Source organism: Podarcis liolepis (genome assembly GCF_965112155.1).
Source record: "Podarcis liolepis genome assembly, chromosome: 5".
Taxonomy (NCBI): domain Eukaryota; kingdom Metazoa; phylum Chordata; class Lepidosauria; order Squamata; family Lacertidae; genus Podarcis; species Podarcis liolepis.
The window spans coordinates 49,130,855-49,145,370 of NC_139556.1; the positions used below are offsets into that span (position 1 = coordinate 49,130,855).

Sequence of the window (14,516 nt, forward strand, 5' to 3'; positions counted from 1 at the left end):
ACACTGGTTATGTGCTATTTGATAATAAAGCATTACATCAATGGAGCATTTCAGAATACTAGAGCACCTTGGAATACAAGTTTGAGTATTTCAGGGATATTTAACAACAGCAGAGTAAAAAACCCCTGAAGGTTATACTTTTTCATGTATATAAGAGCAGGCACCTACAAACAAGTCTACACTTCTCAGTACTGCAAGGCTGCCTGATTTTTAGGTATTAGGGAGGGGCTGAAAACTAAGAAATTATAGCATGTCTGGGCTAATAAATAAGTGGAGGGGGTTGCTGAAACTCCAGCTTTGACAGTTCCCAGACTATGTCAATACTCCCAACAACAATGTGCATTTTCCCTAACTAAGACTAACATTTCCTGAGAATAATATTACAGTTTTTCTCCAAGTAGACTGCAAATAAAATAGAAACTATACCCAGCTTAACTCTATGCAATCAGTAAGTGAATCAATCCACCTTCAATCTATCTTACTTGAACTTCAGCATGCAGATAAATCTCTTTTACGGTTAATTTTAATTTAAAAATAGGTACCTTTCAACAGGTAATTCTCTAGGGAGGCTGTGCTCAGATTCGGGGAGTGGAGTGATTGATCCCTCTTCCTGGACATCCTGAAGGGGCTTCTCATCTGTTAAATTCTCTTCTGTGCATTGATTTGCAGAGGCAGTTTCAGCAGCATCCGTACACACATTTTGCTCCATCACTTGAACAGCTTCTGAATGCTTTTTTGCATCTGTCCCTTGATCACATATGTTGGATTGCAGAGCCGAGTCACCTATATCAGTGACTGATGTGCTGGTAATACCCGTTTTAGGGGTGTCAACAGAAAGACATGCTTCTGTTTCTGCTGTACTCAACATGATGTCATTTGCTTCTGCCACACACCCCTCAAGCACACTGGGTTCTGCTTTGCAGTCACCTGACGAACCACCATCAAGAGTTACTTCATTTTTTAAGTAATCAATTAGCCCATGTACTGCTGTGTCTGGTCCTTGCTTTTGCTCCTCAGCATCAGTTGGTACCTGCAGGCATTTTGTACTGTTCATGGCATCCTCCTGCTGCACCACAGATGCTTTGTCCTCAACTGTAGTCCCATCCCAAGGATAGTTGCAGCTGGATTCCTTCTGATTTTCACCAGGCAGCACCCCAGACTGTTCCATTTGTTCTTTCTGTACACAAAGGTCATCTAGAAGAGACGACAATACTGACATGTTCTGTAGATCAGTGGTACTTTCTTGGTTTACCTGGTCTTCACGTGGCACTGGGTCGTGGCATTGGTTTCCATAATGTATTAGCTCTTTAGATAAACCTGGTTCTGCATTACAGAGACTAATCAAATTACCTTCCTCTGCCTTTGCAGTGGTAGTTCTGTCAAGATCACTCTTAGGGACGACTTCTGAAGAGGCAGCAATCATTGCAGGCAGGTCATTGTCAGAAGGAGAAGGCAGGTTACAAGAATCTGCAGGTTGCTGCTTCCCTGCTTCCAGACTCATCTGATTCCTACCAATGTCTCTGCTCGCAGCACTAACGCATCCACTTTCCTCTGCCTTCAGCGTTCTACTGCTTGAGCTCTCCACTTTGCTGTCAAACTTTGGGGAACTTGTCAAAGGTTCTTCACTGAAACCAAAATCATTGATAGGGATCTCTTCTGAAAAGGCATCTGGCAAACTGTATTCCTGAGTGCTTGCCAATGGTTCTTCCTTCTCTTTAGCAGCTTGGTTGGAAAACCCAGCCTCTAAAGGCAACACACACCCTTCGGTTTTTTGATCACTCTCTGGTTCTCCATTTTTATTGCTTCCATCTCCTTCTTCCAATACTTGCTTAAACTCTGGCATTTCTCTAGGTGCTGGGCTGTCATCCTTGTCACTGGCACTGCTTTCAACTGAAAGGTGGGGTAGCTCCGTAGTCAGAGCATTGTGAACTGTATTTTCAAATATTTTGCTGATATGCTTCCTGAAATCAAAAAAGCCAATGCCGAAGGACCTGGAAGTCGAAGAATCATGCTGTTTTTCAGAGGTCTCTGCAGGCTGCATGGGAGTCTCTGTTCCCATCTTGGGGATGCTGAAATTCTCTACAAAAGCACACTCGCTCTTCCCTGCATTTTCTCCTGTGTTTTCTACTATCTCATTGTGCTTGTCGTCTACACAGGTGATATTTGTTGCAACACCCTCATTACAGCCTGCTTGCTTACTGAGAGATGAAAGGCTCAGAAGCCGCTCTTCTAAGCTTGAAAGGCTGAAGAGAGATTCTCCCGAGCTGTCAAACTGCTGGGCTTTGAAGCTGACATCATATTCTGCTCCTTTTGTTTTAATTGCTGAGATCTCGGCCTGCATCTTCTTGAAATTAAACAGTGACAAACTTCCTTTGGACTGCCCGGCCCCAGCAGGGTCCTGCAAAGTTAAGGCACACTCTTCAGAAAAGAAACTTGGGTCGGGAATCACAGAGTCTTTTCCTGGGGCTGTCCCTGTGAGAATATTGTCTGAGTGTACTGCTTTAGGCCTTTTTGAATCTGTTGTTCTTTTGTCTACTGAAGTACCATCTAAGTGTAAGGCTGTAGCTGCTGCTGCTGCAACCTGCAAATCAGGACTGGTCCCAAACAGCTTCTGGCATTCTGTAAGTTCTTTTTGTAATTCATTCACACTACCATGATGTATGCAGTTTGTAGGCTGTTGGCTCACTCTGGTGTCCCAGTCACTTGAAAATGCCGGCAGAGCTATTAAGTCTACTTGAGAGCCAGCCAGCAAAAAGTCAGCCTTTTGAGTACTGTCTGTATTGATGGAAGCAATTTCTGTGAGCTCAGGAGTTATAGGAGGATATTCCTTCCTTCCTGCTTTTTCAGCAGCCATGAAAGTTAAGTCCTGTTCATCATTTCTTTTTTTTACAAGTTCATCTTTCGTGGTAATTCCGTCTAATAAATTAAAGTTCTCTTTTATTTCTTCTGCCTCTGAGCCTTTTTCTGCCAACTCTGTAACTTTTGACGGCAGGGCAAGATCAGTCCTGTTGCTCTCAGAAGCATCCTCTGCACTTGGCATTTTAAAATCCACTAGCAAGGTTTGTGGCTGTTCAGCATCAGCAGTGACAGTTTCCTGCACCCCTGGGATACATTCTGCAACACCTGTGTTGTTTTTACCTGTGCTGTCTGTCAGCCCACATAAACCACCCAACTGCTCATTTATCATGTCATTGGGATCTGCTCCTTCATGAAGACTGTCTGAAATCAAAGAATTCAAATTAGGGAGTTCTTGCTTAGATTTGCTTGCTATTTCTTTGTTAAGGCAGCTTTCCTCCACCTGTGGGCTTATTAGAGTTTTCAAGTTGCCGCCTTGCACAATATCTCTCGTGGATTCAGAAATACTTGGCAAAGGTGTGTTTTCATCTGTGACAGCTGTGGAATCATTTTTCATCTCCAGCCCGCAAACTATTGTTTGGGGTTTGTGCAGAATGTCTACTTTCATTTCACTTTCACACAGTCCCTGAAGGCTGCTGGGTGCATTTAACTCCAGTGAATGCTCTCTCTCAGATGTTTCCCTGGTCTTTTGTTCCTCGGGACCTGCCACGGTTTTAAGGTTGTTGCAATCCAAGTTTCGGAGTTCTGCATTCAAACTGTGCTGTTGATCGCTGCAGAAAGAGGGAAGGGACTGTGAGCTGTCTTTCAGGTCCACTTGTGGAGATGGGATCAAACCATCCTCCACTTGTTCCACATCCACAACCTTGCTGGGAAGAGCTTCTAGAGATGCTTCAGTCTCACTGCTGTTTAGTGGATAATTAGGCTCCCATATGCTGCCATCATGTAAGTTCCCCAGTGTCTGTTGCTGGCAATCAATCTCCACAACCCCTGAGCTGCCAGAATAATCCTTTTTCATACTTTGGTCATTGGCTTCAGTCACTTGTTCCTGCTGCTCTTGCTGCGGGGAGGCAAAGTTGCTTTCGAGTTTCTGTGCCAAAATGGTATCGGTTGCCTGACTTTTCATTTCTGTTTTGTATTCTTCATGCCTGTTTTCATTCCCCTCTTTCTCATCTGCAGTACTGCTTTGCTCAGCAACAATCACAGGTACACAGTCAGCATCATTGCCACCTATCTGGCTGGTTTTTTTGCTTTCAGAATGGGATGTGTCCTCCTGGTTTCCTGCTTTTCCTAATGCAACACATTCAGCAATCGGTGCCCATTCATTTATGTCCAGAATTGCCAGCTCTGCTTCAGGAACTGGTGTTTTTTCTGCCAATGTTGCATTGCCCTCAGATGTTACGTCATGCCTAGTGAGGCCTTCCAGCTCCCACACACTTCTTTCAGCAAGCGTGCCCTCCCAGGATCCCTCTTGCTTATTTTGCATAACATCATTGTCCTCAGACCGCAGCAGCAGTGAACCATGTGTCTCTTCTAAACAAACTTCCTCTGCCATTTCACAGGCAGGGAAGCTGAGCGGCAGGTCTTCTGCGCTGGGGTTTAAAAGATCACAGCTCTGTGAGCAATTTTCCCCTTGTAAACTTGGTGCTTCAACAGACAGAAGGCTTTTATCCTCTTTGTCGCATGTGTCTGTTTTCTCTCTCTCCGAACCCTGACTCAGTTCTGGCAAATGATCTTCGGCTGCATTCAAACTATGTTCTGAACTGAAATCCTTCTCTGACGTGTCGCCACTGGCATCATTTCTGAAACTATTTTCTAGAGAGCTCCAGTAATCATTCCAGTTACCATCAGGGTTGTCTCGTCTTTTGTCAGTATCAAAGGAGAGCAGTGTCCCTTGAGAATAGACTGCCTCTTCACCTGCAATTGGACTAGTTAAAACTGGCCTCTCCTGACTTCCACCCTCTCCCAAAGAGAGCTCTTTGTTTTCCTCAGATACTATGTTTTCTTTTTTAATGAGCTGTGGAAGCTCCGTCTCACTGGTGAAGTCTTGTGCACTTCCCCCCAGTGACAGCCCTTTATCTACCACAGAATCTTCCTTCATCAAACACAGAAGCTTTTCTGGGTCAACCACAGCAATGTTTTCTCCACATTCAGTTAGTAAGGTATCATTGCTGCTGGCTGGCTCTGCTCTGTTCTCAGACGCAGGGCTTTCTTTTTGCTTTTCACTTTCCTCACACAAAGGGGATCCACTGGAAGGCTCAGAGGCAACCAAAAAATCCACAACACAACTTTCACTTTTGGTAACAAGTAGGGTTTGGGTTTCAAGACTTTGGGCTTGATCGGGGCATTCCTTTTCAGATGGAGAACTCTTGTCCTTTTCTCCTATCATGTTTGTCAGGGGCAGATCTGAAGCAGTAAATGACAAGCTGGGCATTGCAGGACCAGCCTCAGATTGCTCCTTCTCATTCTTGGGGAAAACTTGGTGGGGTTCCTCTCCTCTGCTTATTGCTGCATCACTGCTACATTCACGAATGGCGGCACTGAACTCATCAGAACTCAGACCATCAACAACTGCTCCATATTTTTCAACGTGCAAACCTCCTGTTGTGTGATAATTTGGGATTAAGGTCTCCTTTTCCATTGTCAGGCTGTCTGCACCATCTGCATTCTGTCCATCTGGTTTTACCACAGCCTGCTCTTTGTGACCCACTTCCAAAACTCCTGCCTCTTGGCGGGTCTCTTGAATGTTACAGTCGTCTTCCTCTGCTTCCCTCTTGGGTAATGGGATGACATGTGCCTCTCTCTTGCCACCCGTCTGTTCACTCTGCTGTAATGGGTCTAATTCAGTTGAGGTGGCTGGTGCAGTTCCAGCTCCTGGAATCCAGCCAACATCTGGCAAAGGAGTCAGTTCCAAGCCAGCATTACCTGGATCTCGCTCATCCTTTAGTGGAAGAGGGATTGCGGGGTGCTCTGTATCGGAGCGACTGTCCAGAGATACAGCAGGAACACTGCTTATGTCTTGGTCATTCACAGAGGTTGGGCATGACACAAGGGCAAGCAACCCCGCATGGCTTCCTTCAAGACTTGCTGCAGCGTATTCTTTAGGATGCTCCGCCAAAGGCGGGCTTTTGTCTTTTTCTTCCTTGGCCTGTTCCAACATATCAGACGTGGCTTGCGCTCCTCGTTCGTGCAGGACATTCCCCACTGCTGTCACATCTGGTGGCATTACAAGTGCGCTTGTGCTGGGAGATTCTTCAGCAACATTGCTATGGAGGCCTTCGTTACTTAGGCTGCCAACAATGGAAATGTTTATATTCATTTCAGAATGGGCAATGGAGTGCAACACACATGAAAAAGAAAGACTCACACCACAGAGGTTTCAAAGCCATGCAGGCACATGCACTGAAAAGCTGGGCTGTCTGCTTTCACAAGGCAAGAGACGAGAGACATCAACTTCAAGAATAATTCTGAGGGAATAGTTACATGGAAATATACTCCTACAGCATTTCCTGCCGTCTGTCACATTAGATATGTGGGTTAACTTTCTACAGATCTTTTTCAATCATTTAATAGATGCATGCTGCTTCTCTTCCTTTGCTTCATAAGAGGCATAAAATAAATCCTAAGACGAATGGAGGACATGGAAAACTCATCAGAACAGGGTTGAATTTCAGAAGGGAAACTGCAATATGGAATGGCAATATTTTTTCTCAGGTTTGAAAGGTTACGAGGTTCAAGGTTAATCTAGCTATATATCTTCTTGTTGTTGAACATTTCTGGGAGAAATTCAATGTAGCAGAGTGGCAACTGTTCCATCAATGTAAGCATTTCAGTTTGCCAGACAGAACGATCCCCCCTGTGTACTGTTCTGGGGTTTTTCCACACACCCCAAGTCATTGGGGGGGGGAGTGCAGAGGGAGGGGGAAAGCACCGTTGCTTAGTGGATGTCCTTGTACGGGCTTCTGCTAGTGGGACTCTGTATTTCCCTAAATTAAGGCTACAGTCTGAAACCAACTTACTATAGAGTAAGACCCAGTGAACCTTGGACGACCTTACTTTGGAGGAAATATGCTTAGGATTCTACAGAACTGTGCTCTGACCCAATCAGTTGGAGCGACAGTGCGGCCATGCCTCCATCAGTACCATTCTTGTGACATAGTGTGCTCAAGCAGCCAATGACTTCTCCTGGGTGGCAGCTCCAGCTGCTCCAGTCTCTTTAAGCCCCTCCACCTGTCCTTGGAGGCAGTGGGGGAGGGGAGAAGAAATTCTAATGATCTGACTCTCTCTGGGACTGTCTCTTCCACCTCCGTGCTTTCCTGCAGCTCTTCCCCCACCTCTTCCTGCATCTCTGACTGCCCAGACTCTTCCTCTTCTCCCTGTCTCATGGGTGGCACAGAACCACACAAATCACTGGCCCCCCTTTGATGGACCATCCTTCTGCCCCCTGCCTCTTCTGCCCACTCTTTGGACCCCCTGCTTGTCCCTGACAGTACTGAGCACTGAAAAGAGTTAGTGCCTACATATATCAAGGGGAAAGTGGGTCCACAGACTGGAAACTTCCATAGAAAAGTGTGCTCCTCCCCCCACCTGTTTGTCACCAAACCTGTTTTGGCAGGCTGTCACACAAACAGAAAGGCCTCATCCTAGGATCATAATAGCTGAGCAGGTCTACATGAGCAAAGGTGTTTCTTCAGATAACCTGGTCCCAAATGGTTTATGGCTTTATAAACCAACAACAAAATCTTAAACGTGGCCTGGTAGCAAATTGGCAGCCAGTGCTACTCTTTCAGCAGGCGTATTACATGGTCATGGCAGGCTGCCCCTGTTACCAGTCAAACTGCTGGGTTTTACACAAACCTCAGCTTCTGGACCAACCATAAGGGCAGCTCCACACAAAGTGCATTACAGTAGTTCAGTCTTGAGGTTGCTAGCACAATCTGTCTCTGCCCAATACCAGCCACAGCCAGTGTACTAGCCAAAAGAGGTTTTCCAGTGAGCTTCCAGTGAGACTTGTGGTTGAAAAAGCGCCTCCAGACTATGCAACTGTTCCTTAAGGAGGAGGGCAGCCCTATCCAGAACAAAAAAAGCTGCTATGTCCTAGGTCCAGAAGCCTCCAACCCACAGACTTCCATCTTGTCAGCTTCAGTTTGTTGGCTTGTGTCCAGCCCACTACTATGCCGGGGCGTTTGCTCAGGACTGGCCCAGCTGCACCAGATTTGGTGGTAACCAAACCCCAACTGTAGTTCTACTACGGAAGAAGCAAAGCCACAGGGACTGTTTTCTATCTCTTTCACTCCACCTATGCCAATGTGACACTGATGGGTACTTTCCTTGTTTATATTGCACAAGTGGTGATCAACAAACAAGATGTCGCAATATGTTTCTAGCCTCTAGCAAAGAGGACCATGCATTAGAATTTTTATAAAGTACCTAGAAAAGAGTTGGCCCTTCCCTTGCCTTGGGGTCCCTTCCAACTCTACAATTCCTTTCTTTCTGAGGGTTCATGTATCACAAATTAAACAAGTGTGGGGAGACAGTATGGTTTTCGATTTTGATAGCATAATAGCCTTTCAAATAATATTTGCAAGGGTGCATTGTTCCCTATGCTTCACAGCTTCAAAGCAAAAGCTATGGGTGAAAAGCCCAACAATAGGGATATAAGAACAAGACTCCAGTAGACATAAAGCGAGTGACAAGTCCTAATAGAGTTCATGTTGTTAACTGCAAATCTTTCTAAGTCTCTGATCCTAATCAGTGGGGCTTACTTCCAAATAAATGTGTTTCAAGCTGGGATGCATACAAGTCACCCCCCCCCCATATCTATCTATCTATCTATCTATCTATCTATCTATCTATCTATCTATAGATGGGCCACATTACATTTATGCTGCTAATTGCACATACCTACATCATATAAGATCCAACAGCTCCAAGCACATTAGGAGCACATTAGTGGGAGCATTCTCCTGAATGTAGAATTACAAGTTCATGACCTGTCTGGCCGCATGCTAATAGCAATTTGGTAGAGCTAGATTAGCAGACTCACTTACCAAAGCAGATTGGGGAGGGGGAAGGGGGGATTCTATGTGCTAAGTGGTTTACCACTATGCATTAATTACAGCACATTTGACAATACCAAAGTCCCCCTTTTATACTTTATTTAGATTCAGTCTTTCCTGCTGGTTACCCTCATACAAATTAAACTAGCAGAACTTAAAGGTGTTGCTGAAGTTGCATTAGACGATGCCAGCACTTGTACTGCATACACTTATCAGGTTTATGAATAGTGTGAAAGATTGCAGATGAGAACTTTACCCTTCATTGGTTGATCCAAATGTTTTATTCTCTGCCAAATTAACATGGACTTGAAACCAATGGAAATCGATCTCTAGCAGTGTGCCATTACCAAACCTCCTATTATAAGAGAAACCACAATTCTGTTCATGTTGCTTGGCCTGATGAGCTCTTTTCAGGTAAACACATCATCTGGGTAAGCGGGGACAAGTGCATTACTCTACCCCTGTAAACATACATGGAATGTGTCCTTCCATCAGTAGGACACTCCCCTTCCATTCACAAAGAAAAAGCTTAGGATCTAAACCATTACAGTGGTACCTCAGGTTAAGTACTTAATTCGTTCCGGAGGTCCGTACTTAACCTGAAACTGTTCTTAACCTGAAGCACCACTTTAGCTAATGGGGCCTCCTGCTGCTGCCACGCTTCCGGAGCCCGATTTCTGTTCTTAACCTGAAGCACTATTTCTGGGTTAGCAGAGTGTGTAACCTGAAGCATATATAACCTGAAGCGTATGTAACCCGAGGTACCACTGTATATGTTTAAATATTGCATAGTATTGAGAGAAGTTATTTGCAAGACTGATTTGGGTTGGATTCAACGGCTGTTTTCTTTCAATGGGCATCCAGGGGTCATGGGATGGAGAGGATGTCTGTTTCAATGCATGGAAAGGAAGGGCTGCAGGTAGAGCAAGGTGTCTCTGTTGCAGGTGCAGAAATCTCCACCATCACCCATTCTGCTCTGCCATTCGTACTCTACCATCAGTAACAGCAAAATGGGGGTATTCCAAGGGTGTTCCCAGGTTGAGATTGGGCATCTGAGAAGAGCAAAAGTCTATGCATGCAGACGTCCACAGGAGCTGGAATCCTGCATGCTCAGGGTTCCAGCTCCCATGGGGTCTTCACATTGTAGGCTCCCCCGTATCGTGTGTTCACAGTCAATGTGTGGCTATTGGGGAACAGGTCTGGGAAGCCAAGTGATTTGGGAGATGAAGTCAGCAGCATGGGCTCACTGCCCCTTTTCTATGTGTGCAATTAATGTGATAAGGGGGAAATTGTGAGCCTTTAAAAGGTAGGATTTCCTTGCCACATCCTCAGAAGACTCTCCCCACCACCACCAAAGAATTGCAGGAAAGAGTTGAATTTCACCCTGTGTGGATTTGCTTATCAGAGTGCTGCAGTGATGAGAAAAGTCATATTTTCTGGGATACTTCCTTTAACTCACCTCTTAGAGTCTCTGCAGAACATTCAATTTATGGGCTGAACATATTGGAGCAGTGGGACCTCATGCGCACTCATGGTGAATTCACAGTGTCATCTAAATGTGAAGTACACTTTGCTTTCCTATGTGCATTTGACAGCTGGGTAAAATTGTAGGTTTCAGGCTAGTGGGAGGGGCATTGCATCTGGGACCCATTTATTTATCATGACAGATATGAATTATCTGCACAGAAATCCAATCCTGGTGCTCACACCCAAAGGGGCAGCAAAAGAAATGCTCCTATGTTAATATCTAAGTGGAATGTTTTCCCACTATGGTTTAATATGTGGCTTTGTGTCAAAAAATTCTCCTGCATTATTGTACCCTTCTTCATCAACGAATGAGAAAATAAGTCACATTCAAAAACTATCAAAGGGGAGAGAAAATTTTGGTAAAACTCATAGGCATGGTTGAGGTTTTCTGTCATGGTTACTTTACTTCTGAGGCTGGCAAGAGCTGTTTTCAACTGACCTTGCTTTCATGACACCAGTGGTCTGAAACCTCCCCTGGTACAGTGGTGCCCCGCAAGACGAATGCCTCGCAAGACGGAAAACTTGCTAGACGAAAGGGTTTTCCGTTTTTTGAGCTGCTTCGCAAGACGAATTTCCCTATGGGCTTGCTTCACAAGACGAAAAATGAAAACGTCTTGCAAGTTTGTTTCCTTTTTCTTAACACCGTTAATACAGTTGCGACTTGACTTCAAGGAGCAACTCATAGAACGCGGTGTGGTAGCCTTTTTTGAGGTTTTTGAAGACTTTGGTGATTTTTGAAGCTTTTCCAAAACTTCTTTTGCAGCCATTTGGTAAGTTAAACTTTTAAAACTTTTTGGGGGGGTTTTGGATTTTGGGTTGGGGTGTTTGGAATTCAAGGACTTGGTGTTGGGGAGGGGTTTGCAAGAATCTGGAAGCTTGTGTGTTTTTCCCCCTGCATTTTTATGATTTTCTGTGACCATTGGGCCACTCTGCTGTTTTTTTTAAAAAAATCTGGATTTGAATTTCTGTGTGGTGGGTGGCTGGGGGAACAGTTGAGGAGGGAGTTCTTCAGCAAGAAGCAAAGAGTGGAAGAGGAACCTTCTTCGAGTTGTCCCCCAGAGTCTTAGAAAATGTACTGTACACTTTGTTGATTTTAAAATGTTTTTCTGTCATGTTTAGAAACTTAATTTATTGTTCCTTCAATTTTTGAAATGCTCTTTACAGTATGTGTGACTTTAAAGAGCACTTAATAAACTCCTGTTGTACCAAATTTGGCTTTGTTTGGACTTTTTTTTGACCATAGGAACGCATTAATTGAATTTCAATGCATTCCTATGAGATTTCGTGCTTCGCAAGGCGAAAAATTCGCTAGATGAAAAAACTCGCGGAACGCATTAATTTCATCTTGCGAGGCACCACTGTACTCATAATGTAAAGGGGATATAAAGTAGGAGATATATATATTTAAATTATTTAAATAATTCCTTCCATTATCCCCCCCTCCCCCAGATAAGGCAGTGCAGGCAGCCAGGGAGACACATTGCTGGAGGAAGGTTTTAAAAAAAGGAAGAAATACACACTACCCTCAGCCATGTCACAATTACAAGGTAAGCTCAGTCCCACACCAGAGGAGGTGCATCCCTTTTCGCTGCTTGAGCTAAAAAATGGAACATGCCAGCTTTTTTCCCTGCCCCCCTGCCGCCTCACTGCTGCCCTGCCACTGGAACTACACCTCTCTTAATCCACGCTCGCGCCTGTTTCCAGCAAGATCTCACCAAAGTCTTGTGAGATCTCATGCACTCCATGAGACCTTGCGAGATTTCACCTCACCCTGCTTCATCCGTGGGCTGGGCCTGCCCCACGCCTACCAAAATTCTAAAGTGCCCAAATAATGAGGCAAGGAAATCGAAGCCTCCTTTGCAGAGGACTGGAAGGCAAAATTTGGCACCATCACAGTTAACCATCACAGAGGCATGAAAGCTGGAATCTCAAGTTGAAGTCTCTGTATTTGTTCACCAATGTCTTTTGCCCTTATTGCTCCAAAATTAGAGATATGAAATATAATCAAGGATTTAAAACAGCCAGGGTTATAGAAACAAGCAGAACCCAAGCCATGCTCTGGCATTCAGAATACAAATCCCATAAGCAGCCTGAAACACTATAATGTGATCTTTTGGAAAGCCAGAATAACCTTATTTACCAACGGCTGTGCTTTCTTGGGGGTTGCAAGCAGGCAATTAATGCAAGACTCCATGTTTAGATGGAACAAACAAGCGTGTTTCCTCATGCTAGCTCTAAGAGCCCCACACTTGGTAGTTGTTCACAAGGCATATTTTGTACCTGCTGATGACTGGGGTCTGGGGCCTTAGGTCTTCATTTACATCAAGCCCAGCAAAAAGAAGGTTTGGGAGAAGCGATTGGTAGGGCTCCCTTTCCTTCCAGTCAGACACTAAAGGGCCACTCCCTCTGTCAGAAAAAGGGTTGGGAAAAGAGAAACACACACACATACATTTTTCAGAAGGCAACCTTAAAATTAGAAAATCGGACCAGCAGATTGCACTCAGAAATTCCTCATTGAGTCCTTACACATGCATGTATCAACACAATTATATTTCTGAAGTTAACTCTAGCAAGACCAACAAATGCGCCACCCAGTTCAAATTTACTTCTACAATACTTCACTGACAACAGCTCCTTGCAGGAATGAGCGAATGCCCTAAGGACCAAACCAGATGTTGCATCACATGCATATTTTTTAAAAAAATTATTTTATTTTTACTTTTAAAGTAACAGCTGAAGGTGTGTGTTTGTGAGAGAACAGGACTACAGCATGTAAGGAAGTGTTTAACAATTCCCTTCTAGAGATCCCTTCTAAAAAAGCATTCCCAAACAATTATTTCCTCAAGGGGATAAGCTGCCATGCTTCCCTCCAAGGGAAAAGATAATATTTAATTTTGGAGGGAGCAAAGGGTTAATAGACCCTTCCCATGTACCATGGTCCCAGTCTTGATTGGGTCCTTCTATGGCTACTAAATGCATTCACATAATGCAACATCAAGTTGGCAGTAAAACATTGGTTGACACTGCTAGTCTTCCACTTTCCTTCTCAAGCCTCCTACCTGAAAGAATGCCAAAGAAAGAATGCAGCAAGCAAGTTATGTATTGCAGAATATGCAAGCTTCACTCACTGCCAATCGGGCAGCCTCATAGTCAAGGCCATCATATCCTCATACCCCACCTTGATGATTTTCATGCAAGAGTTAAATACATACTTTGTTTACCCAGACTTTCGGAACAGGAAAGGGATTTGGCAATGTTAGTATAGTTGCTTGTGTTAAGCTACGTTTCTGCTTTTCTATATGCTGCTTTTAGAGGTTTTAATTACTGCTTGTGATGACTGTACTTTAATGATGTTGTATACCGCCTGTGGGAAATGCAAATAATAAAAATCACCCACAAGAACCACCTCCTGGTTCTATACTCTCCATCACTAAAGTGGATCCAAATTCCCACTTCAACGTAATCATGCATTAAAAATAGTATGGTAAATATCTGCCTTGTAAGTATGCCCGCTGACAATGTAAGAAGGTGGTTAGTGGAGTATTAAGTGACTTTTGGTTTGCAATGCTAACTGGGTTGCTGGAGTGGAAGTTATCTTGGGCAACAGCCTACTTCATCAGTTGCATTCTGTCGCAAGCCAAATACAGTACAGTAAAAAGCACCCTTTGCCTACCTTGTATCTGCTGCAATTAAGGAAGTCGCACTATCTGGCAGTGGTAATGGCACATCAGCATCTAAAGGCGAGGTATCCAAGGTGACTTGTTCAACGTATCTGTCTCTGTTCTTTTTCCTCTGCCTTTTCTTTTTTACTGCTCTCTCATTGCTGGGTGGCTGAACTGGTTCTGGAACTGGAACTGGCACAGGAACAGGAACTGGAGGAATATCCTAGAAGGTAGATGAGAGAGATGGATGTTCACTTAAAGAGCAAGCAGATATTTTAGAATTAATACTTAAGGCAGTTTTAATGCAAAGTTGCTTTTAAAAAAATAATAATACTTAAATATACTATCAGCATTTCCCCCTCCTAATTTCCCTCTGACTAGTGGGAAACAGTTGAGCTATAAAAATGCGTAAAGA

The 14,516-nt window shown here is 44.2% G+C and overlaps 1 protein-coding gene across 35 annotated transcripts in view; it reads right to left on the reverse strand.

Moving 5' to 3' along the window:
* Positions 1-14,516, reverse strand: part of TACC2 (transforming acidic coiled-coil containing protein 2) — a 172,682-nt gene that overhangs the window by 116,995 nt on the left and 41,171 nt on the right. For 20 of the 35 annotated variants that reach the window (XM_083506055.1, XM_083506087.1, XM_083506052.1 and 17 more), the window contains 3 exons: positions 14,113-14,324; positions 12,720-12,845; positions 543-6,143 (listed from right to left, as the gene is read on the reverse strand). In XM_083506055.1, coding sequence (XP_083362181.1) covers positions 543-6,143; positions 12,720-12,845; positions 14,113-14,324 — 5,939 coding nt within the window. The remainder of the gene's footprint in view (positions 1-542; positions 6,144-12,719; positions 12,846-14,112; positions 14,325-14,516) is intronic. The other 15 variants (XM_083506072.1, XM_083506069.1, XM_083506068.1 and 12 more) reach the window with 2 other exon arrangements.